Raw genomic sequence first — 24931 nt, 5'->3', positions numbered from 1 at the left:
TTTCTAAGTTATCAGATTATTTGCTTAATGTTTCTATTGTGGCCCTAACACAATTTCTCCATGTCTACTTTAAAATAAATATGGGTGTTTTTACTTTTGAATCTCCAACTCAGACTTTCAGCTCAAGCTATCCAGCTGGAGGTGGGTAGTTTGAATTCTTCCCTATGTTTTTTGTATTTTGAATTGCATTCTGATTCTCTGATCTTGGCAGAGATCAGTGTCCTTTTCATGGCGTTGTAGAAGAAAATTTGATTTTGACTGTGAAAGTGCCATGCAAGATGGGAATAACAGCACATCATTGTGACATTTGGAGAAGACTTAAAGGCCAGAGCAACATTTCTAATTCTGGAGTTATGACCTTGAGGTCTTTATGCCTAGACCAGTATTAATACTTACCAAGGCTGAAGGCAATGGCTTTGGTTGAAAATTAAGGGACTATGCATTTATTAACATAAAGCATCATACAGGTTTAAAGACAGGTATCGGATAAAGCTCTGGCAAGTGGAGACAGATCTGAGGGCATCTTGTATAACTGACTCGTGTGCAGATCTAATCTCCAGCTTCAATAACTAGATTCCATTTGAGGAAATCCCACATGATCTTGATAAAAGTCTGGAAAATGTTATTGGATCACTGAATTTCAAAATCTCTAAACATTATATACATCAATTCTGTTTAGATTAATTAACTTTTATTGGGATATTAAGCTTTTAATATAAAGAATATGGAATATTTATTGGAGAGGGTGAACAGCCAGAGGTCGTGGTACATATGGTACTAACAACATTGGCAGGAAGAGTGATGAGGTCTTGCAGCAGCAGTTTAGGGAGTTGGGTAGAAAGTTAAAAAGCAAGACTTATAGGGTTGTAATCTCAGGATTACATGTGCTGGTGAGGCTAGGAATAAGAAAATAGTGCAGCTCAACATGTGGCTAAACAGCTGGTGTAGGAGGGAGGGTTTCAGATATCTGGACCGTTGGGGTCTCTTCGGGGCAGATGGGACCTGTACAAGAAGGACGGGTTGCATCTAAACTAGAAGGGCACAAATATACTGGCCGAGAAGTTTGCTAGTGTCACATGGGAGGATTTAAACTAGCTTGGCAAAGGGATGGGAACCAAAGCAAAGGTCAGTTAGCTGAAGGGGAACCAGAGAGTGGGGCCAGTAAGACTCAAACAGTAGGCAGGGTGGGATTGCTAATCAGAGAGGGTCTGATGGACTGAAGTGCATTTGTTTCAATGTGAGAAGTGTAACAGGTAAGGCAGATGAACTTAAAGCTTGGATTAGTACTAGGAACTACGATGTTGCCATGACAGAGACTTGGTTAAGAGAAGGACAGGATTGGCAGCTTAACATTCCAGGATACATATGTTTCAGGCAGGTTAGAAGGGGATGTAAAAGGAGTGGGGGAGATACACTACTGGTGAAAGAGAATATCCACAGCTGTACTCTGGGAGGACACCTCAGAGGGCTCATACAGCAAGGCAATATAGGTAGAGCTCAGAAGCAGGAAAGTTGTAGTCACAATGTTAGGGGTTTACTATAGGCCACCCAATTGCCAGTGGGAGATTGAGGAATAGATATGTAGGCAGATTTTGGCAAGGTGTAAAAGTAATAGGGTTGTTGAGGTGCGAGATTTTAATTTCCCCTATGTTGACTGGGATTCACTTAGTGCTAGGGGGCGTGGATGGGACAGAGTTTGTAAGGAGCATCCAGGAGGGCTTCCTGAAACAGTATGTAGATAGCCCAACTAGGGAAGGGGCCATACTGGACCTGGTATTAGGGAATGAGCTAGGCCAGGTGGTCGATGTTTTAGTTGGGGAGCAGTTCGGGAACAGTGACCACAATTCAGTACACTTTAAAGTACTGATGATAAAGGTAAGTGTAGTCCTCAAGTTAAGGTGCTAAACTGGGAGAAGGCCAATTACAACAATATTAGGCAGGAACTGAAGAATGTAGTTTGGGGGCAGATGTTTGAGGGCAAATCAACATCTGGCATGTGGGAGGCTTTCATGTGTAAGTTGATAGGGATTCAGTACCGGCACACATTCCTGTAAGGTTGAAGGATAAGTATGGCAAGTTTTGGGAACCTTGGATAACAAGAAATGTTGTGAGCCTAGTCAAAGAGAAAAAGGAAACATTTGTCAAAGCTAGGAGGTTGGGAATGCATGAAGCAAGTGAGGAATACAAGGAAAGTAGAAAGAAACTTAAGCAAGGAAGGGCTAAAAGGGTCATGAAAAAGCATCGGTCAGCAGGATTAAGGAAAATCACAAGGTTTTTTGTACATATATAAAGAGCATGAGGTAGCCAGGGAGAGGGTTGGCCCACTCAAGGACAAAGGAGGGAATCTATGCGTGGAGCCAGAGGAAATGGGTGAGCTATTAAATGAGTACTTTGCGTCAGTATTCACCAAAGAGAAGGACTTGGTGGATGATGAGCCTGGGAAAGGATGTGTAGATAGTTTCAGTCATGTTGAGATCAAAAAGAAGGTATTGGGGTTCTTGAGGAACATTAAGGTAGACAAGTCCCCAGGGCCTGATGGGATATACCCCAGAATACTGAGAGAGGCAAGGGAGGAAATTGCTGGGGCCTTGAGAGAAATCTTTGTATCCTCACTGGTTACAAGGGAGGTCCCAGAGGACTGGGGAATAGCCAATGTTGTTCTTTTGTTTAAGAAGAGTAGCAATAATAATCCAGGTAATTACAGGCCAGTGAGTCTTATCAGTGGTAGGGAAATTATTGGAGAGGACTCTTTGACACAGGATTTATTCCCACTTGGAAATAAGTGGAAATTTAGCCCTTCTTACTCATTGCTTAAGTTTCTTTCTATTAATGTGAGGCAACATGCTATTGTGAAGGGGAGGTCATGTCTCACCAACTTAATCGAGTTTTACGAGGAAGTGACAAAGATAATTGATGAGGGTAGGGTAGTGGATGTTGTCTACATGGACTTCAGTAAGGCCTTTGATAACGTCCCTCATGGTAGACTGGTGCAAAAGGTGAAGTTACATGGGATCAGAGGTGAGCTGGCAAGGTGGATACAAAACTGGCTCGGTCAAAGAAGACAGTGTAGCGGTGGAAGAGTGTAATTCTGAATGGAGGGCTGTGACAAGTGGTGTTCCTCAGGGATCAGTCCTGGGACCTTTTGCTGTTTGTAATATAAATGATTTGGAGGAAAATGTAACTGGCTTGATTAGTAAGTTTGCGGACCTCGCAAAGATTGGTGGATTTGTGGATAGCGATGAGGACCATCAGAGGATAAAGCAGGATATAGATCAGTAGGAGACTTGGGCAGAGAAATGGCAGGTGGAGTTTAATCCAGACAAATGTGAGGTAATGCATTTTGGAAGGTCTAATATAGATAGGAAAAATACAGTAAATGGCAGAAGTCTTAAGAGTATTGATAGACAAAGGGATCTGGATGTAACAGGTACACAGGTCACTGAAAGCGGCAATGCAGGTGGAGAAGGTAGTCAAGAAAGCATATGGCATGCTTGCCTTCATTGGCCAGGGCATTGAGTTTAAAAATTGGCAAGTCATGTTGCAGCTTTATAGAACCTTAGTTCAGCTGCTCTTGGAATGTAGTGTTCAATCCTGGTCACCACACTTTCAGAAGGATATGGAGGCTTTGGAGAGGGTACAGTAAAGATTTACCAGGATGTTGCCTGTTATGGAGGGCATTAGCTATGAGGAGAGATTGGAGAAACTTGGTTTGTTTTCACTGGGGCGACAAAGGTTGAGGGGAGACCTGATAGAAGTCTACAAGATTATGAAAGGCATGGACAGTGTGGATAGTCAGAAGCTTTTTCCCAGGAAGAGTCGATTACTAGGGGCATACGTTTAAAGTGTGAGGGGCAAGTTTTAAAGGAGATGTATGAGGCAAATTTTTTAGAGAGTAGTGGGTGCCTGGAACTCGTTGCCAGGGGAGGTAGTGGAAGCAGATACGGTAGTGACTTTAAGGGGCATCTTGACAAGTACATGAATAGGATGGGAATAGAGAGATGTGGTCCCCAGAAGGGTAGGGGGTTTTAGTTAAGTTGGGCACCATGGTTGGTGCAGGCTTAGAGGGTCAAAGGCCCTGTTCCTGTGCTGTAATTTTCTTTGTTCTTTGATTAGGACTTGAGTTCTGTTCTTCCTGTTAACACACTTCAAACACTACCAGAATTTATAATTGGCACATTAGTTACATTATAACTTCTTGTTCACAGATCCAACAAAAGATCTTTGCTTTGGGGATGGATTTAGCCGGTTTCTTTTGGATGAATTCTTGGGCTATGATGATATACTGATGTCCAGCGTAAAAGCATTGGCTGAAAACGAAGAAAACAAAGGTGAGTTCAGTTATCACCGAAAAACTGGCTGACTTAATCTCACCTAGTAATTAAGCTAGTTTTCGATCAATCTGTTTACCTATCAGTAAAACTGCATTTTGAATTTAACTTTGTTCTCTGAAGCAGGCATCTGTTAGCATGCATTATCTGAAATGAAAGAAAACTATAAATTTTCAGAAGCAGTTACTAACAGTTTATATGTAAATACAAATGTTTTACTAATACATTTTGATGCTTTTAATGACATATCTTAAGTAATAAGTTATAGGAACAGGAATACTCCATTTAACTTCTTGAACCTGTCAGATCATGGCTGATAAGCATCTTAAGTCCATCCACCCACTTTTGTTCCTAAGCTATAACTCTTAACGTTGGTCTCAGTTTAAAATCAATATTCAATTGACCTAGCCTCAACAGCCTTTTGTGGAATAGGTTTTAGATTTCCACTACCCCTTATGTGAAGAAGTGTTCTTTGATATCATCTGAATGGCATAGCTCTAATTTGAGGTTATGTTCCTTGTTCTGGGCTTTCCCACTGAAGGAAATAGTTTCTCTCTTGCTGCGCTCTCAAGTCCTTTACAAACGTATGAACAATGGCAGACTGATAAAGACTCTTTAATCCATCTGACCTGTTCAATCTGATTATGATACCTTGTGGATCAAAGTATATGCACTTTCCACAATCCTGCCTACCAAACACAACCCCCCTCCAACCAAAAAAAGCAAAAATCTGTTCTCTCCAGGGGGAGGAAGGAAAAGTAGATGATAACCCAGGTTGAAATGGCACATGGGGGAAAACCTGGGAAATTCATCTCCAGCCTATTCAGGAGATGAAAACTAATAAATCAGTCAAGGATATTGCTCTGGCCTGAAATCTTTGCAGTAGCTACATTTTGTAAGAAGTAATTTTCACCCTAACCAGAATCAGTTGCAGCTCTCGCTTGAAAGAATTCGGCCAATCTGCATTGACCGCATGATACAGTGGCCTGTTCCAGCAGTCCATTATTTTCTGGGAAAGGAATCACCGTCTTCCACCTAACCTGGGTCTGTCCCAATGCAACTTAAAATCCTGAGCCCACGTCTTCTCTAATTATTGTCAAGCTGTCAACAGAAACAATCAATCTCTTTCATCATTTTATAACTGCAGCTAGACCACTTCTAAGACCCTTAGAATATTTTAGTTATCAAGATTGGCTAAGAGTGTTGTGACTCTCCAAGTTGCAACACACTCAGCCTACCTATGTAACTAAAATACTTTGGGAAGAACTTTTCCTGAAATATGCAGCATGTTGCAGTGGGCAGGAAAGGCAGCATTGAAGCTGCTAGGCCCAACAGCAGCTTTCTCTGCCATACAGCTGACTGGGGGGGAAAAAACAGCAAGAAGCAGGTCCCACAGTGTCACACTGGCAGAATGCTGACTCCTCGCCCAGCCTGGATATTATTCTCTTCAGTGAGTAATGCACTCACTTAACTCCTCTAACGAGTTCTGCCCTCCAGTTACATGACATGGGAGACCTATTGTAATTCACACCCAAAAGAAAATGGATAATGTAAAGGGGAGGGGGTTGTTATCAGGCATAAAGGTATGTATGAATATTAAGCATTCACCCTGCCGAATGTATAACACTGCACTTCTAAATTAAACATTGTGCTCAGGTCTGGCAATTATCTCTCAATACATTAAGATCTACTTGATGCAGTCAAGCATCACTTATTGTCCTAGCGCTCACACAGATCTACTCATACTGTTGGAGCTTTGCAGTTCTGGCCAATTAATCCCTTCACTCCTAAGTGCCAGATGATTTGACTTGACTGTTATTGGTGACAGTAATTAAGCATTTTATTCTGTGTAAGCCAGATTGGATACATTACAGTATCTGAGGAATCATTCACAAAGCACAGTCATGAGCTATCTTATCCATTATGTCCTGAGTAGAAGATAATGATGTGCATGAATCAATCTATGCCAACTTGTGCCCAGGCACCTTCATTCATTCAGCGCAATACACGTGAGACAGCCTGGCCTTTGGCAACATCTACTGGATGATCCCAAAAGCTTGGCTGAATTTCTCTACGTTCTCAGGGAACTCTTTGTACTCTCTTTGCACAGCAAAGCCCAAGGAGACCAGTTTAACACAGTCGTGGACTTACCACCTCACTTGACCCATCCAATACAATGTGCCATATATTCATTATTGGCTGCCTCGGTCAGCTATGTCTCATATGACATCGCCTTTTCTTTTGCACATCTGGGCCATTGTCTGTGCAATTTTTACACAGTAGAGAGAGAGATGTATTGTCCTTGATGCCTAAAGATTCCTGTGAGATGTTCCCTCATTTTACTGCTTACATACATACAAACTTATGAATTAGAAGCAGGAATAGGTCACTCAGCCCTTCAAGTCTGCTTCATAATTCTTAACTGATGTAATCGTAACCTTGTTTCAGTTGAGTTGTCTAGTCTCTGTTCTCATGGGAACATTGCTGCATTTAATTACTATTTTATTCATGTTTCTTTTTTTAACGTACTTTGATTAGGCATATTACCCATTACTTCTCCTTTAAGTGTCCTACTTTTTCTACTACTCCTTTTCTAATGTTATTTGCTTCCACAAGGCAAAGCAGTTTTGTAGATTGATACAAAGGTAAAACAAAATATAGTTTTAATTCTTGGGTTTATAAGCTAGCTGTATTCCAGTGATATCATCTACGAGTTTACAGGTCATACGTACCCCCATACCTACGTCCAGATCATTTAATAAATGAGTAATGTCCCCAACACTGATCTCGACCTTTGGGTGACTGGTCTCAAAACAGATCCAAATCCATCTATGAATTTTTTTTACCTACATCCTGCTACTAATATTACTAATACCTGAAGCTATATTCTTGTAGGGAAGCCTTTTGCATGTAACCTTATCAACTTTTTAGAAGTCTGATGAGACAGTCTACTTGGCTTGCTTCCTTCATTCATTCTCTTCCTAACTTCTTAAAATAATAGTTATATGTTTAAGACTGACCTTTTTATGAAGCCTTGATAGTTATCCCTAAAACATCTTTCTCAGTTCAAGCAAATCTATTACACCTCCAAAATGTTTCCCTCAAGCATCCTTCGCATTGTTGACGTCAAACTAATGGACTTATCATTATCTGGATCTGTCGTCATTTTTTTTTAAGATGAGGACTAAATCCTTTTGGGTCTGGGAATCATCCCAGCATGCTATGAGGTATTAAAATCTGGGCCGGGGCTGACACAGAACATGTCCAATCTTCCAGAGGGTCTTTGGGTGACTATTATTTGGCCTGAAGGCTCTATTTTCAAATTCTTAGTTCTATCTAAAATGTTATGTTTATCAAATTTAATACTATTTTGATTGTTAAAATCAATAAAATTCTACTGGTGAAGCATCATCTTTGAGTGAACACATGCAAAGTACTCATTTAATATTTCCAGTATACACTGACTACTTTCAACCTTTCCTTGAACCCCCTTCAATGATTAACACAGTCTTTGACAAGTCTGACTCTTCACCTAACTGAAAAACACCTTTTCCAATCTTTTCACAGTTGTCTACCATCCTCTTTTTCCATTAGCCTTTTTGCTGACCTAATTAATGCTCATAAACACTTCAATTAGATTACCCATTAATTTTCTGTACTCACGGGAATACAAGCCTAGTCAATACAATTTGCCCTCAGTTGTCCTGAACAGGAGTCTAAGTTCAAAATATATCAGAATCCAGCCACTTTGTATTCTTTGCTCTTTATCTTTTCTGCATAACTCGAGTAACTAACAGTACAATTTAGAATCCATAATTCATGGGCTTTTATGTTTGTGCTAATGGAAATTCATCAAGAAACACATTTAGCTTGGTGTTTTGCCAGGGCCACTTAGGCATCAGTAAGTGCAACTGCACAGCTCAGGCTTCTTATGTGGGCTATATTCCAAATGACATTGGTGATGGGAAATGATCAGTTTATTGCAGACTTTATAAATTATTTGATTTGCCATTGTGTTTCAAGTGGCAGTGTCCTCTTAAATGTCAACAATTTTTTTTTAATTAAACTAGGTTTTTTACGCAATGTAGTGTCTGGAGAACACTATCGTTTTGTAAGCATGTGGATGGCTAGAACTTCCTACCTGGCTGCCTTTGTCATCATGGTTATTTTTGTAAGTATGTTAGTGAACCATATATATTTTCATTATTCCAACATTTGGCTTCCTGATGTGTAGGCAGAAAAATCTTCATTAGCTGTTAGGTGTGTAGCGTGTACTGAGGAACCTAATACTCAGTGTAAAAAAAAACTGCAATGGTAGCGAATGTCATCTATTTGTATTCCTCAAAGGACTAACCAAAGATCATCAGAACTTTCTTCCCAGCATGTAATAATTATTGCCTCTTTCTGCTCCTCCAACAGGGAAAATAGGGTAATGGCTTTGTGTTTCTATGTGAAGCACTGTGAAAGTTTAGATTGTTTTGCACCTCTCTGTACAGCAGTGAAAACAAATAGAGATTGTCTTGTCAATTTTATTTGCCCATTTATCTTTATATGGCTATGTCCAATACAAAGAATGATGTCTGAGCCAAACAACCTAGTGTTGGTAATGTTAGAGGCAAAAGTAAGCCACTTTTAAGGTTGCTTCTGGTGACGTAGCTTCTCCTGACATCGGGAAGATTCTAGTTAAAGTTGAGTGCAGTATAAACCTGATGGATTTAGTGATGGGTAACATATCAAATATGGAGCTGGTTTTCTCAAAATCTCTTCCATAATGTAAATTGGCTGTCGGGTGGACACACTTGAGTTTTGTAATAATGCTCAGTTAGCTTCCAGGGTCCATTCTGATGTACTGATACAGCTTCTGGTACACGTGTTCTTAATTGTTGTAATATAAACTTAATTACAGTTAAAATGAAGAATAAATTAAGTAATCTAAAATGACACTGCAGCATCTTGGCATGTGCTAAGGGCAAATCTCCACTACCACCTCCTTACAGATCTTTATTGACATCTCTCAGCATTGGCCAAAGATTCCCATTTCAAGAACTTTTGTGGCCTTGCCTCTCCATACATTGTCTTACCCTGTGTCCCTGCAAATGCCCTTCTGTTTTTCTGGCATCAGGTGACTTATCATTCCTTACCCACTACTGCACTTCCCCATCACAGCAGTGACTGCCCTTCAGCAACACAAACTTGTATTAATGTAGCCCCATTATCACAGTAAAACGTCCCAAGCTGCTGCACAGGAGCATTAACCAATAAAATTTGACACTAAGCCACATAACATGATAACGAGGTTAGATGATGGTTAAAGAGGTAAGCTTTAAGGACCATCTTAAAGCTGGAAAAGAAGTGAAGAAGTGGGCCGCTGGAGGAGGTTACGGATGTCCCGAAGCATGGTACATTGGGGAGACCATGCAGACGCTACGACAACGGATGAATGAACATTGCCCGACAATCACCAGGCAAGACTGTTCCCTTCCTATTGGCGAACACTTCAGTGGTCATGGGCATTCAACCTCTGACCTTCGGGTAAGCATTCTCCAAGGTGGCCTTCACGACGCACGACAGCGCAGAGGTGCTGAGCAGAAACTGATAGCCAAGTTCCGCACACATGAGGACTGTCTCAACAGGGATCTTAGGTTCATTTTGTCACTATCTGTAACCCCCATGACTTGCCTGGGTTTGCAAAACCTCACTTACTGTACTGTCTGGAGACAATACACATCTCTTTAACCTGTGCTCAGTGCTCCTTCCGCTCACATTGTTAGCCACTTTAAGACTTGAATAGCAGGTTAGGTGTAAAGATTCGCATTCTAAACAGTAATCTGTAAACTCTCTGTGCTGACATATGTACTGTCTGAGGCCAGAACCCTCACCTGACGAAGAGGGGAACCTCGAAAGCTTGTGAGTTTACTATTAAATAAATCGGTTGGACTTAAACCTGGTGCTGTCAGATTTCTTACGGAGGTTACGAAAGCAGGGCTGGGGCAAAGGAGAAAATAGGAATGCAAATATTAACTATTGATGCAATAACTGGAGTCAGTGTAGGTCAGCAAGTTTAGGAGTGATGAATGAGATTTGGTGCAGGTTAGGGTGTGAGCAGCATAGCCTTGAAATGACTTGAGTTTGTGGATGGTAGAAGTCAGGTGGCTGGCCAAGATGACATTGGAATAGCCAGGTCTTAGCGGTTAGAAATCATTGATACAGATTCGGGAAAAGATGAGCTGAGGCAGGGACAGATGTGTGATGCTATGGAGGTAGAAGTAGCATTATGTGACAGTTTCTGGAACTCTCTAAGTATCTCTATCTTATCATTCCCTCCTTGCTTTAAAAAACCTCCTTGTGATACATTTAATCCACTCTGTTCTTTGCTGTTCAGTATACTTGTTTTTTGCTGTTCGGTAAAATGCTCTGCAATGTCTCTCTATGAAATAAACATTATATTAATGTAAGTTGTATTGTTAATGTTTTATATAAATAGGATATGGGAAAGATGGATTTCATTTGATGTAGATTGTTTTTCACACTAAGTTTTCCATTGCAGTTTTTGCAGTAGCTTTTGCCTGTTGAGAGATCATCCTTTTAATTCTCTTTCCACAAGTTCATGAAGACCTGTTGTTCTTAGAGACAGTTATCATCAAATAATTGTATTTGAAACCATTTGTGTATCTGAATTTATATCACAGAAACCTGTTTTGTCACCTTCGATTTAGATGCTGATCTTGAGAAATTGGGGACTGGTTGCATTAGCATCGAATAACAGGGTAACTTGAAGAAGGAGAGAACTCACTGAAATTACTGGGAAATGTTTCTTAATCTAAGGACCATCGTATTTAATAAATTCTAAATAGCACCTTAGCTTCATGTTCTCATGTTCTTGCATGGCAGTTGAGAAGATAGTAAATCGGCTCCAAGAATTGCTGAGTCAATGAATTTCTTTAAAAATAATCTGGGCACATTAACTTTGAGAAGTCATTAAGGATTTTTCAATAAGAGACTTTAATGTGATCTAATAGCAGTTTTCAAGGGAATTGGCAAGATTTAATCCAGGCAAATTGTTCATTTGTGATGCAGGATTCACATACCAGAGGAAACGATTTCAAAGTTAATAAGTTATGAATTAAAAAGAAACCAGAGAGAACTTTTTCCACCCAAACAGCAATGGGCTGGTGGCCTAAATACCAGGGAAGACATTAAAGCAAACTGCCTAATTATGTTTGCGGCAATTAGATGCATTTCTAAAAGGGGAAAGAAATCCTGCTGTGGGGTCAAACTTCTACAGATTCTGGTTATGTAAATTTATGACTTGAAATCTTCAGACATTCAATATTTAGGCACATGTGTTAGTTGCTTTCAATTTTCATCTCAAATTGAAGCTTGGAAATAATTTGAAAGTCAAAGTTTCAATTAATCCTCCGTTCTAGGAGAAGCTTTGACTGTTTTTCTTTCCTTTCCCCCAGACATTGTCGGTTTCTATGCTGTTACGTTACTCTCATCATCAGATCTTTGTCTTTATTGGTAAGTTTGTGTCTAAAGGTTTCTTCATTGTGAGCTTTGCATAAAGTGAACAGGAAGTGACACTCCTTTAATGTTAATTTGATCACTTCTTGCTCTAAGTGTTGATAATGTTTAAGCACAAGTGCGTAAAACAAATCCTAATTTCCTTTATTCGAGTAAAGCTATGGAATACTAACACAAGTAATTATTGCTTGGTGTAATGTTTCACTCAAATTTAAACATTTATGATGAAATAAAAAGTATCTCCATTAAAATAACAGAAAAAAAAATAAAGTTTTGCATCTTACGATCATCAGACTCAAATACTTCCCGGCCAATGAAGTAATTCTTTGAAGTGTAGTCACTGTTGTAATGTAAAGATGCAGCAGCTAATCTGCACTCAACAAATCCCCACAAATATCAATGTGATAACCACTGAGCTGCTTTTTTGTGTTTGATTGAGGGATAAATATTGGTGGGAAACCACGGAAAACTCCCTTCACCTTTAAAAAAGGAACAAAGAATCTTACACATCCACCCTAGCAGACGAATGGGGCCTTGTTTAGCCTCATCAGAAAAATGGCAGCTCTTATAGTGCAGCACTCCCTCAGTACTGCACTAGAATGTCAGCCTTCATTTCCCAATGAGTAGAATGAGATTTAACTCATTCAGTTAAGAATCAAGTGTTCTACCAACTGAACCACAGCTGACACAGCTGGAAGAAATGTCATAATACTGTTCAATGCTTCATATGTCTCCATCTCAGTGTAGTTTCAAGTTCTGAGTCCTTGTACTTTCATGTGTTTTCCTCCATGTTCTGAGACAGTTGAATATGCAGTTTTCTTACACCTATAACGCCATATTTTGATTTAAAGTATGTTCCTTGGTTTATTTTCATGCCATTTCAGCTTTTGTTCTTCTCTTCAAAATCTTCTGAGTGTGAGAAAGGAAAATAGGAAATTTTGCACGCACAAATCTTTAGCCTGAAGGGCATTTACTTTACCTGTTGAGGTCCATTATGCTAGTCTGAAGTGCATATGCATTTCATGTCCACTGTACCCCTCCATAGATATCAGTCCGTCTGAAAGGAGGAGCATTCTTAGTGTACAAAGTTATTTCGAAAATGCCTCCATTGTCTGCAACCTCGTAGATCATCATACAGCTGAATCTTGAATGCAGTATTTCCACACCTGTTCAATAGCATCTGAGAATACTATTTCCCATTTAAGAAGAACAAGCTAAATGCTAATGAGACACCATGGATATATAAAGACATCTGGAGAAAAAGGGGCAGGAAGGAAGTGTGAAACATGGAAGCAAGTACATGAACAGCAAAGGAGCCCATGAAAAGTGAAGAGGAAGGCAAAGAAAAAGGACACCAAATGACAAGGAACATAAGACAAAATAATCAATATTGTACCAACATATAGTACAAAAACAAAAGTTGTGTTGGGAATAAGGTCGCTATGGATAAGAATAAGATAAAATTACAGTCGTTATAGTGAAATATATAAAATATTACCAGTGAGATGGACTAACATCAGAGGATGAGTTTAGAAACAATGTAATGGCATTTATAATAAAGAGGAGAATATCAAGTAAATTAATCAAACATAAAGAAGATAAAACCCCTGATCCAGACAGATTACATTCAACATTTTCAAAAAATCTAGCAGATGGTGTAGTGCCAGAGGGTGGGTAGATCGCTAATGTAGAACCTGTATTTAAGAAAGGAAGTGGAAGATGTCTGGGGGACTATAGACCAGTAAGCTTGACACCAGTAATGAGAAAAATAATGGAATCTCTACAATAGCAAAGAATGGAAAAAAAGTCTGGAAACCAAAAAAAAAATCAGCACAGCATGGATTTCAAAAGGAGAAGTTGCTTGAGCAATCTCTCTGAATTCTTGAAAAAGCAACAGAGGGTTGACAAGGATCTGTAATAGATGTATTACAAAAATAATAAGATTTGCATTTTTATTGTACTTTTCACAACCACTGGACGTCTCAAAGCATTTTGCAACCAATTAAATACTTTTAAGGTGTTGGAATATAGGAAACACAGCAACAGATTTGTGCACAGCAAATTCCCATAAACAGCAATATGTTAACGATCTATTTTTATGATGTTAATTCAAGGATAAATGTTGGACGAGACATCAGGAAGAATTCCCTTCAGAATAGTGCCATGGAATCTTATACGTCTATCTGAAAGGGCAGATGGGACCTCAGTTTAATGTCTAATCCAAAAGATAGCACAGTGTAGTATTCCTTCAGTTACAGCACTGGAGTGGCCTCAACCTAGAGTTGTGGGTCAAAACAACTTTCTCCCTCAGAGATAAGCATGCTACTAATTGAGCCACAACTGATGCAACAAAAGGCAACATAGGATGCCACAGAAACCAATGGAATAAGAGGGATAGTGGCAGTAGGGAAATTAACAGTGACAGGAAGCAACAGTGATGAAAGGCTATTTTTCAAATTGGAGAAAGCCGTACAGAAGTTTATCCTGGTGGTGATACTAGGATCATTGCTTTTCTTAATGTACATTAAGGACTTGTACAGGACACTGTTTCAAAATTTGCAGTTGACACAAAACTTGGAAGTATAGCAAACTGGAGATAGTGATAGACTTGGAAAGGATATAAGCAAATATAGAAATGGGCAGATACTTGGCAGGTGAAATTTAGCACAGAGATTTACAAAGTTACACATTTTGGTTGGAACTACGAGCAGTGATATAAACAAAGGGTGCAATTCTAAGGTGGTTGCACAAACAGATGTATATGTACACAAATCGTTGAAGGTGGTAGGGCAGGTTAAAAAGGCATTATAATCGAGGATTTGAGTGCAATAGCGAGGAAATTATGATGAATCTTTATAAAACACTGGAGTGTTGTTTAGTTTTGGGCACTCACTTTAGGATTCTTCTTTAGTGAAGATTTTAGAGTGCAGAAAAGATTTATGCGAATTGTTTCATGGCTGAGGGATTTCAGCTAAATGGATAAACTAGAGGTGCTGGGGTTGTTCTCTTACAGAATAGATATTTGAGAGGCATGGTGGCACAGTGGTTCACACTGCTGCCTCTCAGATCCAGGACCTGGATTCAGTTCTGGCCTTGGGCGACTGAAGTTTTGCAACCTTGGGTTACACAGAATATAGAAATAAAGTTCCAGGGACCTGGGTTCAATTCTTGCCTTGGGTCTCTGTCTGTGTGGCAGTCGCACATTCTCCCCGTGTCTATTTCCTCTGAGTGCTCCGGTTTCCTCCCGCAGTTCAAAGATGTGCAGATTAGGTGAATTGGCCATACAAAATTAGTGGCCAAGATGTGTAGGTTAGGTGAATTGGCCATGGTAAATGTGTGGATCAATGGGGATAGGGCAGAGAAGAGAGTTTAAGTAAGATACTGTGTCAGATAGTCAGTGGAGACTTGATGGGCTAAATGTCCTTTTTTGCAATGTAGGGATTCTATTCTGAGAGGAGTTTTAATGGGAGTGCTCCAAGTGATGAGGGATTTAGAGTACATAGAACCTGATCCTATTGGTTGAAAGGAGGAGAACCAGGTTTTTGACCCCTTTTGCTTCATATTTCGTGGTGCCGGAAAGCTGTGTGCCACTCACTGGTGGCAGGATCTTATGATTCCACTGTTATCAGTGGGGTTTCCCATTGAATGCACACCAAGAGGTTATTGCAGAAGGTAAGGGGGCATGGAGTTGGGGGTAGGGTGTTAGCGTGGATAGAGGATTGGTTGTCAAATAGGAGGCAGAGAGTGGGGGTCAATGGGTGCTATTCGGATTGGCAGTTGGTGACTAGTGGAGTGCCCCAGGGGTCGGTGCTGGGGCCTCAGCTATTTACCATTTATATAGATGATCTGGAGGAGGGAACCGAGTGTATGGTGTCGAAATTTGCTGATGACACCAAGATTGGTGGAACGGCAAATTGCGCAGAGGGTGTGGAGAGTCTGCAGAAGGATCTAGATAGGCTGGGCGAATGGGCCAGGAACCGGCAAATGGAATTTAATGTTGGCAAGTGCGAGGTTGTCCACTTTGGTAGGAATAATGGTAGGAAGGACTATTACTTACGTGGCGAAAAACTGCAGCAGGCGACGGTGCAGAGGGACCTCGGGGTCCTTGTGCATGAGTCGCAAAAACCCAGCCTGCAGGTGCAGCAGGTGGTCAGGAAGGCTAATGGGATGCTGGCCTTCATAGCGAAGGGGATTGAATATAAAAGTAGGGAGGTCTTGCTGCGGCTGTATAGGGCATTGGTGAGGCCGCAGCTGGAGTACTGTGTGCAGTTTTGGTCGCCGTACTTACGCAAGGATATTTTGGCCTTGGAGGGAGTGCAGAGGAGGTTTACTAGGCTGATACCGGAGTTGAGGGGGTTGAGCTATGAGGAGAGGCTGGATAAACTAGGCTTGTACTCATTAGAGTTTAGAAGAATGAGGGGAGATCTCATTGAGGCGTATAAGATGATGAATGGGATGGATAGGGTAGAGGTGGAGAGACTCTTCCCGCTCAGAAAGGACAGTAGGACTAGGGGGCACAACCTCAAGATAAAGGGGGCGGTTTAGAACGGAGTTGAGGAGGAACTTCTTCACTCAAAGGGTGGTGAATCTCTGGAACTCTCTGCCCATTGAGGTGGTGGAGGCTACCTCGCTAAATATTTTTAAGATGCGGGTTGATGGGTTTTTGATTAGCGAGGGGATTAAGGGTTATGGGGAGAGGGCAGGAATGTGGAACTGAGCCACGACAGATCAGCTATGATCTTGTTGAATGGCGGGGCAGGCTCGAAGGGCTAGATGGCCTACTCCTACTCCTATTTCTTATGTTTTTTGCCACTGGGAAACCTGGAGTAAGATTTGAAGTGATTAGCAAAATAGCCAAAACTGAAGAAACTGTTTTGCGCAGCGAGTGATCATGATCTAGAATGCATTGCCTGAAAGCGTTGCAGTCATGGTTTTAAAAGGGAGTTGTATAAGCATCTAATGGGAAAAGATTTGCAGGGCTCAGCTGAAAGGCTGGGCAAGTTGGACTAGCTAAATTGCTTCTATAGGGTTGGCACAGACTCAACAGGCCGAATGATAACCTCCTGTGTTGTTACAATTCTACAATTGAACTAATCAATAAAGTTATAGTATGCGGAGTTTATGCACAAATAGTCGGATTGATAGCTAGCTGGCTTCAAGGCAGAAAACAGAAAGGCAGCTATTTGGAGTGGCAGAAGATGGAAATGGTGATTGCTAGGATCAACGTCATTCACAATGAACTATTTGGACTTTGGAATCAAAAGCATAATTTCTAGATTTGCGAATGAGCCCAGATTGTTTGGAGCATTGCACGTAGTAAGTAGTCAATTCTGAAGAAGATTAGAACAAATTGCAAGGATGTGTTAATAAATTTGCAGCATTTGTATATAATTGGCAAATGAATTTCGGCTCTGATCAGTGAAACATCACCATAGATCGTGGCAGGAAAGTTAACCATTGAAGCCTTGAAAAATCCTTCCAAACATCAAGGTCAGATCATAGACTCATAGAATTCCTACAGCACAGAAGGAGGCCATTTGGCCCATTGAGTCTAACTGGCATCCCACCCAGACCCTATCCTCGTAACCCCATTTGTATGTTGCGAATCCCCCTAACCACACATCTTGGGACTGAAGAGCAATTTAGCATGACCAATTCACTTAGCCTGCAAATTTTGGATGTGGAAGGAAATGGGAGCACCCGGAGGAAATGTACGCAGACATGGGGAGAACATGCAAACTGCACACAGACCCATGGCTAGAATCAAACCCAGGTCCCTGGCGCTGTGAGGCAGCAATGCTAACTACTGTGCCATCATGCTGTTCACCTAGTATATATCAGTTATAAATTATGAATTACAGTTGATGTAGGCGTTGGCACTTTGGAAAGCACATTTCAGTAAACAAAATATGTCTACAAGGAGAGCTTTAACCACAAACAAAACATTTTGAAAACAGTCAAATTCATTGTCTTAGGCCTCCAATACAAAGTTCATGAAAATCATCAAGTCACATTCTGTGACATTATTGAACCTGATTTGGCACTTTCTGTTTCAGAATCATCCATCCCCAAAAAAATCTCTCTTTTCAACCATTGAATTGGATGTTCCACATGATCTGATGACTGCTTGCATTAATAGCATCCTATGATTTCATAACAAAACCACACAGCTTTGAAAAGCACATCGCATATTTCAACTCTTTACTAAGGTTGTCTCTCTGATAACCGTCCAGCCATCCATCTATTCTGCACAGACATAATCCTTGAATGGCTTGTTGAGGCACATGTCCAAAGGTTGAACCATGGATATTAAACCCTTGATGTAACTGCAATGTGGGTGTTATTTCTTTGCAGGAGTCTCTTGATTCCATCAGTTAAGTGGGATCTGAACATGTCCTCCACTCATAAGTTGCATTCTTTGAGCAGATCACCAGGATGCCAATTCTCCACGTTATCAATCTACAGCTTCACTCCATCCTAATGTTGTCATGGACATGTATATACACTGCTGCACCACAGGTTTTAATTTAGTTCTATCAGCTATGCAGGCTGGAACCACAGCTTTCTCATTTCCTGAAGTTTTCCACTCCACAGTTTGGTTGGTGGGTATATCTAAATACATGGACGCTTCATCCACGTTGCCGATCTGACATAAATGAGTATTTGCATTTTTAACATTGTCTGATGTTGAATCCCTGGAAACTGGTCATTTTGGCATCAAGACCTTCTGGAAGTCTTTGAATGATCTTGGCTGCCTGTCACAACATTGACATTTTTGTTCCATAAAGTTCTACATGAACCGGCTATTGCTGTTGAATTGCTGGATTCAGGGTTTGATCAGGCCCATTTCATTGTGTAAGCACCGAATTCCCTTCCAGCACAGTTATTTGATGAGTTGGTAAATGCTACCAGCTTCATGCTTTATTCTTCTGGCTGAACAATCCACTTCTGTCCATTGTTTGTCACGTGGTCTGCTTTGTGTGGACATATCTTAAATTACAAAGCATCCTCATGGCAACACAGGCCAAATCGCCTATTTAACACATGCTGACTTGTATGGTGAATAATACATGCGTTTGAGGCGACAAATTGAGGCCTAGCCTAATTCCTAATGCAAATAGCAGCAAATCTTTTGGCATCATAGGGAGGTTGACTTGTGTGCCAACTGTTGGCTTAAACATGAATTTTGGTACTGAAAAAAAGTGGGCACTTTGTATGCCAAGACAACATATACATCATGATCTGTGGCATATTTTGTTTAAAAAAGTCACACATTGATTGAAAAGTCAGAATTAAATGGAGCAGAGGAGCAAAAAATCTTGAGTACAAATAACAAATCACTAAAAGTAGTGGTACGAATTAAAACCATCAATTAAAAACAAAAGAAACCAGATCTTAGGGTTTATTTCTCAAGGGGTAGAATTAAAAAGTAGAGAACTTGTGCTAAACTTTTGTTGAAGTTTGGTTGGACCACACTTGGAATACCGCGTGTAATTTTAGTCAGCATATTGTAAAAGGGGTATCAAGGGACTGGTGATAAGTGCAAAAAAGATTTACAAAAATGGTACGAGAAATGCAAGGTTATACCTATTGGGAAAAATTAAACTGGCTTGAAAAGAGGGCTGATCTAACAGAGAGCTTTAAAAATATGAAAGGTTTTGGAATAGGTAGGGCGGGAATGTTTTCACTTGTGGGTAATAGCAAACTACAGGCCATTATAGGATGGTCACTATGAAATTAAATGTAGTATTCAAAGTTTTTTTACTGATGATGATTAATATAGGTGCATTTGAAGGAAGGCCAGATCAGCACCTGTGAGAAGAGAATAAAATGTTATGCTGACAGAGAAGACAACAGGCAGAGGCTCAGATGGAGCATATACAGTATGAACTGGTTGGACTGAGTGGCCCTTTTCAGCGCTCCCTGTCTTATGTAAATAACTGATAGCCTTTTAATAATATGGGTTTTTGTAACATTCCCACCTGCTACATAACTTGTTTACTTATACGGTATAATGGTTATAACAAAGTACGATTAGGTAAAATAATAATGTAACGTGTTCTTCCCCTTCCCCTATTATGTTTTTATCACAGAATGTGCATCATAATTGCAGGTGTGGTGCAGTGGCCAACTGAATCGAAAACAAAATGGCTTGTGCATTTGAAAAGGAGCCAAAAAGTCTAATATATTAAAGACCTGAAACATGAGCATGCCAAATTTATCAATTAATTAACTTTTTTCTTTCAGTTGATTTGTTGCAGATGCTGGAGATGAACATGACAATTGCATTTCCTGCAGCTCCTTTACTTACTGTGATACTAGCACTTGTTGGTAAGAATGTTTTGTGTTGAGTAGCATTTTTGTTGATCCTGTCTTTATATTGAATCTGAAATAATGGAAAGCTGTACGTTTAATAGCAAAAAAATGCTTGAGGAATTAGAACAAGTTTCCAGTTGATTCATCTTCACCTGAAAGAAAGTGCAGTTGATATTTTGGATGTGAACTCTTATGAAGATTTGCACAATCATTTACCATCTCACTTCAAGGCATCAGCTAGCTCTCTTACATATTTCTAGCGTATTCTATTACATAAAATAATCAGCATCCTAGGTAAAATGATGATGCACTGTGGTGTCTTCAGAAGCAATTTGACTGATGCAATACAACAAGGCACATTGTGACTGGTACAAACTAGTAATTCCCTGTAATTCTAAAACTGCCATCAACATGATCAACTAAGTAATTGATACCTTGACAGAGAAAGAAAAATTGAAAATTCTTCAAATCTGAAATAGAATGCTGGAAATACACAGCAGAAATCTAAAAGAGAAAGGCAAGTTAATTTTTTTGGGATCCAAGTCTCAATAGGAACACAAGTCATGATAGAACCATGCAAACAATAATAGTTGGAGATTGAAAGCCTCCAGCTGCTCTTGTGTCTTCAGTTTTCTAAAGTCACCAACTAATCCCTCATCCTAATAATAGATGTAGTACTGAAAATATAAGTAACTATTGCATCAGAAAAATTGAATCCTATTGCAAATTGATAAGTATCTTTTCAATATAATTAAACCCTACATTATCCTGTCAGTTATGCATCACATTTGAGTGGACTCAAATCTCATTAAAAAGCAGAACTCATTGGATAGAGAACCTAGCTTTAAAGAACTAATAAACTTGCATGCAAGCAATAAATCAAACAGGCAATTCTACCAGGAATTGTATGCATTCAGTTCTGCGCGACATGAAACACTAGTTCAGGAAATGTCACAGAACTACTGTAATTATCGTGAGCGTACACCTTCCCTGTCATTTTCTCTATTTATGTAACAGCTATTGTGTGTGGTGCATTTGACAAAGTAATCAATTGGCATTAGAGTAAAGATCTCCATATGTGGGTCTGGGCCTCTCTTACCTGCCATTGCTGATTAAGGGTTATGGGGAGAGGGCGGGAACGTGGAACTGAGCCACGATCTTATTGAATGGCGGGGCAGGCTCGAAGGGCTAGTTGGCCTACTCCTGCTCCTATTTCTTATGTTCTTATGAATACTTCCACCTTAGATATTCTGCCACAAATCATCACGTGAAACTTCAACTCTGCAGATAGGAGTTTGATGTAAAATAAATGCAATGTGTGTTTTTAAAGTTTATTTGTTAGTCACAAGTAAGGCTTACATTAACACTGCAATGAAGTTACTGTGAAATTCCCCTGGTCGCCACAGTCTGATGCACCAACATGTTTTTCAGAATGTGGGAGGAAACCAGAGCACCCTAAGAAAACCTGGGAGAAGGTGCAGACTCTGCACAGTGACCCAAACCAGATCTCTGGAGCTGTGAGGCAGCAGTGCTAGCTACTGTGTCACTTCTTGTTTCAATTGACCACTTAATGCATGTGGAAAGTTTGGATTTTAGTGATTGAAATTTTTATGGAATCTTCAATCTCATATTAAAATTCTGATACTATTGTGAGCATATCATCACTGACTGCAATGCAGTATTACTTCCTATCTGGTTCAGAAAGCATCCATCTACAGTCTTAAAGCCATTTCTTGGAGACAATTTGGTTATAGAATTTAAGTGAGCAAGATTCTCACTGTCAGCACTACATAATATTGGCATCTGTAAAACATTGTATGCAATTTTTTAATCATGTTATCTTTGGCAAGAGCAAGGAAGTCACTTGCAGAGTTTGTAAATACTAGAAAAGAAAGAATACTTCTCAATAGTTAGTACTTTATTATATCATTAGAATGTTCCAAAGATTTCACATCTAATGAAGGGTTGTTTTAAACATAGTCACTGTATAAGCTTGTTTCCATACCATACAGCATATATTTAAAAAATAAATGTTCAAATGCAAAACCATTGTGTAGCCTTCTCCTGAATTGTTCTCCAAAATATACTGGTTTAACCCTTCCCAAACTCCTAGATACTGTAATGCAGAATATGCCCAAATATTCAAAAACCCCAACTATTAAAGACTCTTCTTGCATACAGAAGAGCTAGATCTGATTTTAAAATTATTGCTACATTTCATCATCAGTAAGTGGAAAGAATTCTCATCTAAGGTTACCTTTCATTTTGCATTCTTTCTCAGTTTGAATTTTTTAAAAAATTTTGTTCACTTTGTTTTTCCATGGTTGCCAAGTACATTTGTGTTTCTTCCTCCTCATGTTTACTGTCCCATTCATTATGTTAGTTTAGTGTCATTTTGTTCTCCCTTCTCCTATTGAAGGTGTGCTAGGAAGATTCATCGCAGTTGTTAGTTGATGTCTGATACCGTACCCCTGTTTCTTAGTTACTGGTCATTTGCTTAATTATGCTAAATGACAAGCTGTTTTATTGTCACCAACAAATTGTGTCCCTTTGAAATGTTCTAAAATGGGAGGTTTCACAGTAGATCATCTGTGGAAATGTATTTGACAAAATAAAACATTCCTGTGGAAAAACATACCAGCTTAAATCCACATTGTATTTGGAAAATAAAAACACAATAGTAATGAATATTCTGTGCTTGTCCTACTGCAGCCAGCCAACTGTACTGTAAGCTAATGGGAAATAAAACATCTACTTTAAATGTGATCCCAAAATTCTTTCTGAATTGGGGTGCAAGTTATTTGGGGTATTTCCATTTTAGATAAGCATTCTTAAAATTTATTTTTATTGTTGTCACAAGTAGACTTAGATTAGTACTGCAATGAAGTGGAAAATCCCCTAGTCGCCACACTCTGGCGCCTGGTCCGGTCCACTGAGGGAGAATTTAACGTGGATCTAAACAGGAGATTTTATCACATAACCTCCCACTCCAACTGTTCCAACACCATTCCCCCCCCACCACCCAACACCATCTTCCCTTGCCAAGTGGAAAGAAAACAGACTTGCGTTTATCTGATATATTTTGGCCATGATTCAAACAGTTCAACATTTGTTATTTAAACAGAAGATGCTGGAAATGTGTCGCAGAGTCAGGCAGCATGAGTAGAAAGAGAAGCAGAGTTAACACTCCTGTTCCGCACAGGAGAATGTTCTGCCACAATGTAAACAAGTTTATTTATTAGTCGCAAATAGGTGTACATTAACACTGCAATGAAGTTACTGTGAAAATCCCCTCATCGCCACACTCCGGCCTCTGCTCAGGTACACTGAGGGAGAATTTAGCATGGCCATTGCACCTAACCAGCATGTCGTTTGGACTATGGAAGGAAACCGGAGCATCTAGAGGAAATCCATGCAGACCCGGGAAGAATGTACAGACTCTGCACAGACAGTGACTCAAGTCGGGAATCGAACCCGGGTCCCTAATGCTGTGAGGCAGCAGTGCTAACCACTGTCACTGTGTTTGTCCGTAATCTTGCTGATTGGCTTTCTGTTCACTTTTAAATCTTTAGTTGCAATTTTTGCTGGTCACGTTTTGAAATTGTGGAGTTTTGCAGAGATTTGAGTTGTCTTTTTTTAATATTTAATGCAAATAATTTGAAATAAGCAGGCTTATTGATTTACCTTTTTTTTTCCCCCAGGGATGGAAGCCATAATGTCTGAATTCTTCAATGACACAACTACGGCATTTTACATTATTCTAATCGTTTGGCTTGCAGACCAGTATGATGCAATTTGCTGTCACACTAACACTAGCAAACGGCACTGGCTCAGGTGGGTTTCACCCAAGATCAAGGTCTGAACTTCATGTGCTTTCAAAAATATTTTCTTTTTTGTTTTTATCCCTTACATTTTGCTTGCTTAGTCTCGCTCCTTAATGAAAGAGATACTCACTGTCAAACATGCACAAGAATAATCGATATGCAGCCAGGGTGATTTTGTGGAGTTTGCACATTCTCCCCATATCTGTGTGGGTTTCCTCTGAGTGCTCCTGTTTTCTCCCACAGCCCAAAGATATGCAGGTTAGGTGAATTCACAATGCTAAATTCCCCCCTCAGCGTCCAAAGAGGAGTAAGTTGGGTGGGTTAGCCTGGTAAATGTGTTACGAGGATGGGGCAAAGAGTATTGCCTGGATGGGATGCTCTTTCAGAGAGTCGATGCAGACTCCATGGGCTGAATGGCCACTTCCTGAACTGTCGGGATTCTATGGAATGGAGGAAAGCCAAGTTTCTGGTGTAGGAAACTAGCTGTTACTTTTACTTTTTACCTTTTTTAAAAAAACACTTCTTAATTACCTTTATTTTTATATTACCTTTTTTACTTTTGTAATTTTATAATATTTTCTATAATATATTTGTATTAACATTTTCTACAGTAAGTTTATATTATAACTACTATAGATTTGTAGCACAAGATGACATCAATCTTGTTTATACTGGGGCATGGGTCATGTGCTGTTCTGCTACTGTGTTGCTTGTCATGTACTCACTGTGATCAGCTAACCTCAGCAGAAACTACTAACTCGTGAACTCATCTGTGGAACTCTGTCACAGAAGGCTGTGGAGGCCAGGTCATTGAGTGTCTTTAAGACAGAGATAGGCTCTTGATTAATAAGAGGATCAGGGGTTATGGAAAAAGACAGGAGAATGGGGATGAGAAAATATCAGCCATGATTGAATGGCGGAGCAGACTTGTTGGACCAA

General features: G+C 39.9%; 1 protein-coding gene across 2 annotated transcripts in view; it reads left to right on the top strand.

Moving 5' to 3' along the window:
• tmem259 (transmembrane protein 259) overlaps window positions 1-24931 on the top strand; it is a 64498-nt gene that overhangs the window by 34314 nt on the left and 5253 nt on the right. For both annotated transcript variants that reach the window (XM_080213152.1, XM_080213151.1), the window contains exons 5-9: window positions 4206-4328; window positions 8399-8499; window positions 11792-11849; window positions 20100-20183; window positions 23870-24002. In XM_080213152.1, coding sequence (XP_080069278.1) covers window positions 4206-4328; window positions 8399-8499; window positions 11792-11849; window positions 20100-20183; window positions 23870-24002 — 499 coding nt within the window. The remainder of the gene's footprint in view (window positions 1-4205; window positions 4329-8398; window positions 8500-11791; window positions 11850-20099; window positions 20184-23869; window positions 24003-24931) is intronic.

Source organism: Carcharhinus amblyrhynchos, chromosome 26 (assembly GCF_965287045.1).
Source record: "Carcharhinus amblyrhynchos chromosome 26, sCarAmb.v2.hapA, whole genome shotgun sequence".
NCBI lineage: Eukaryota > Metazoa > Chordata > Chondrichthyes > Carcharhiniformes > Carcharhinidae > Carcharhinus > Carcharhinus amblyrhynchos.
This window is presented reverse-complemented; position numbering and strand designations above follow the sequence as displayed.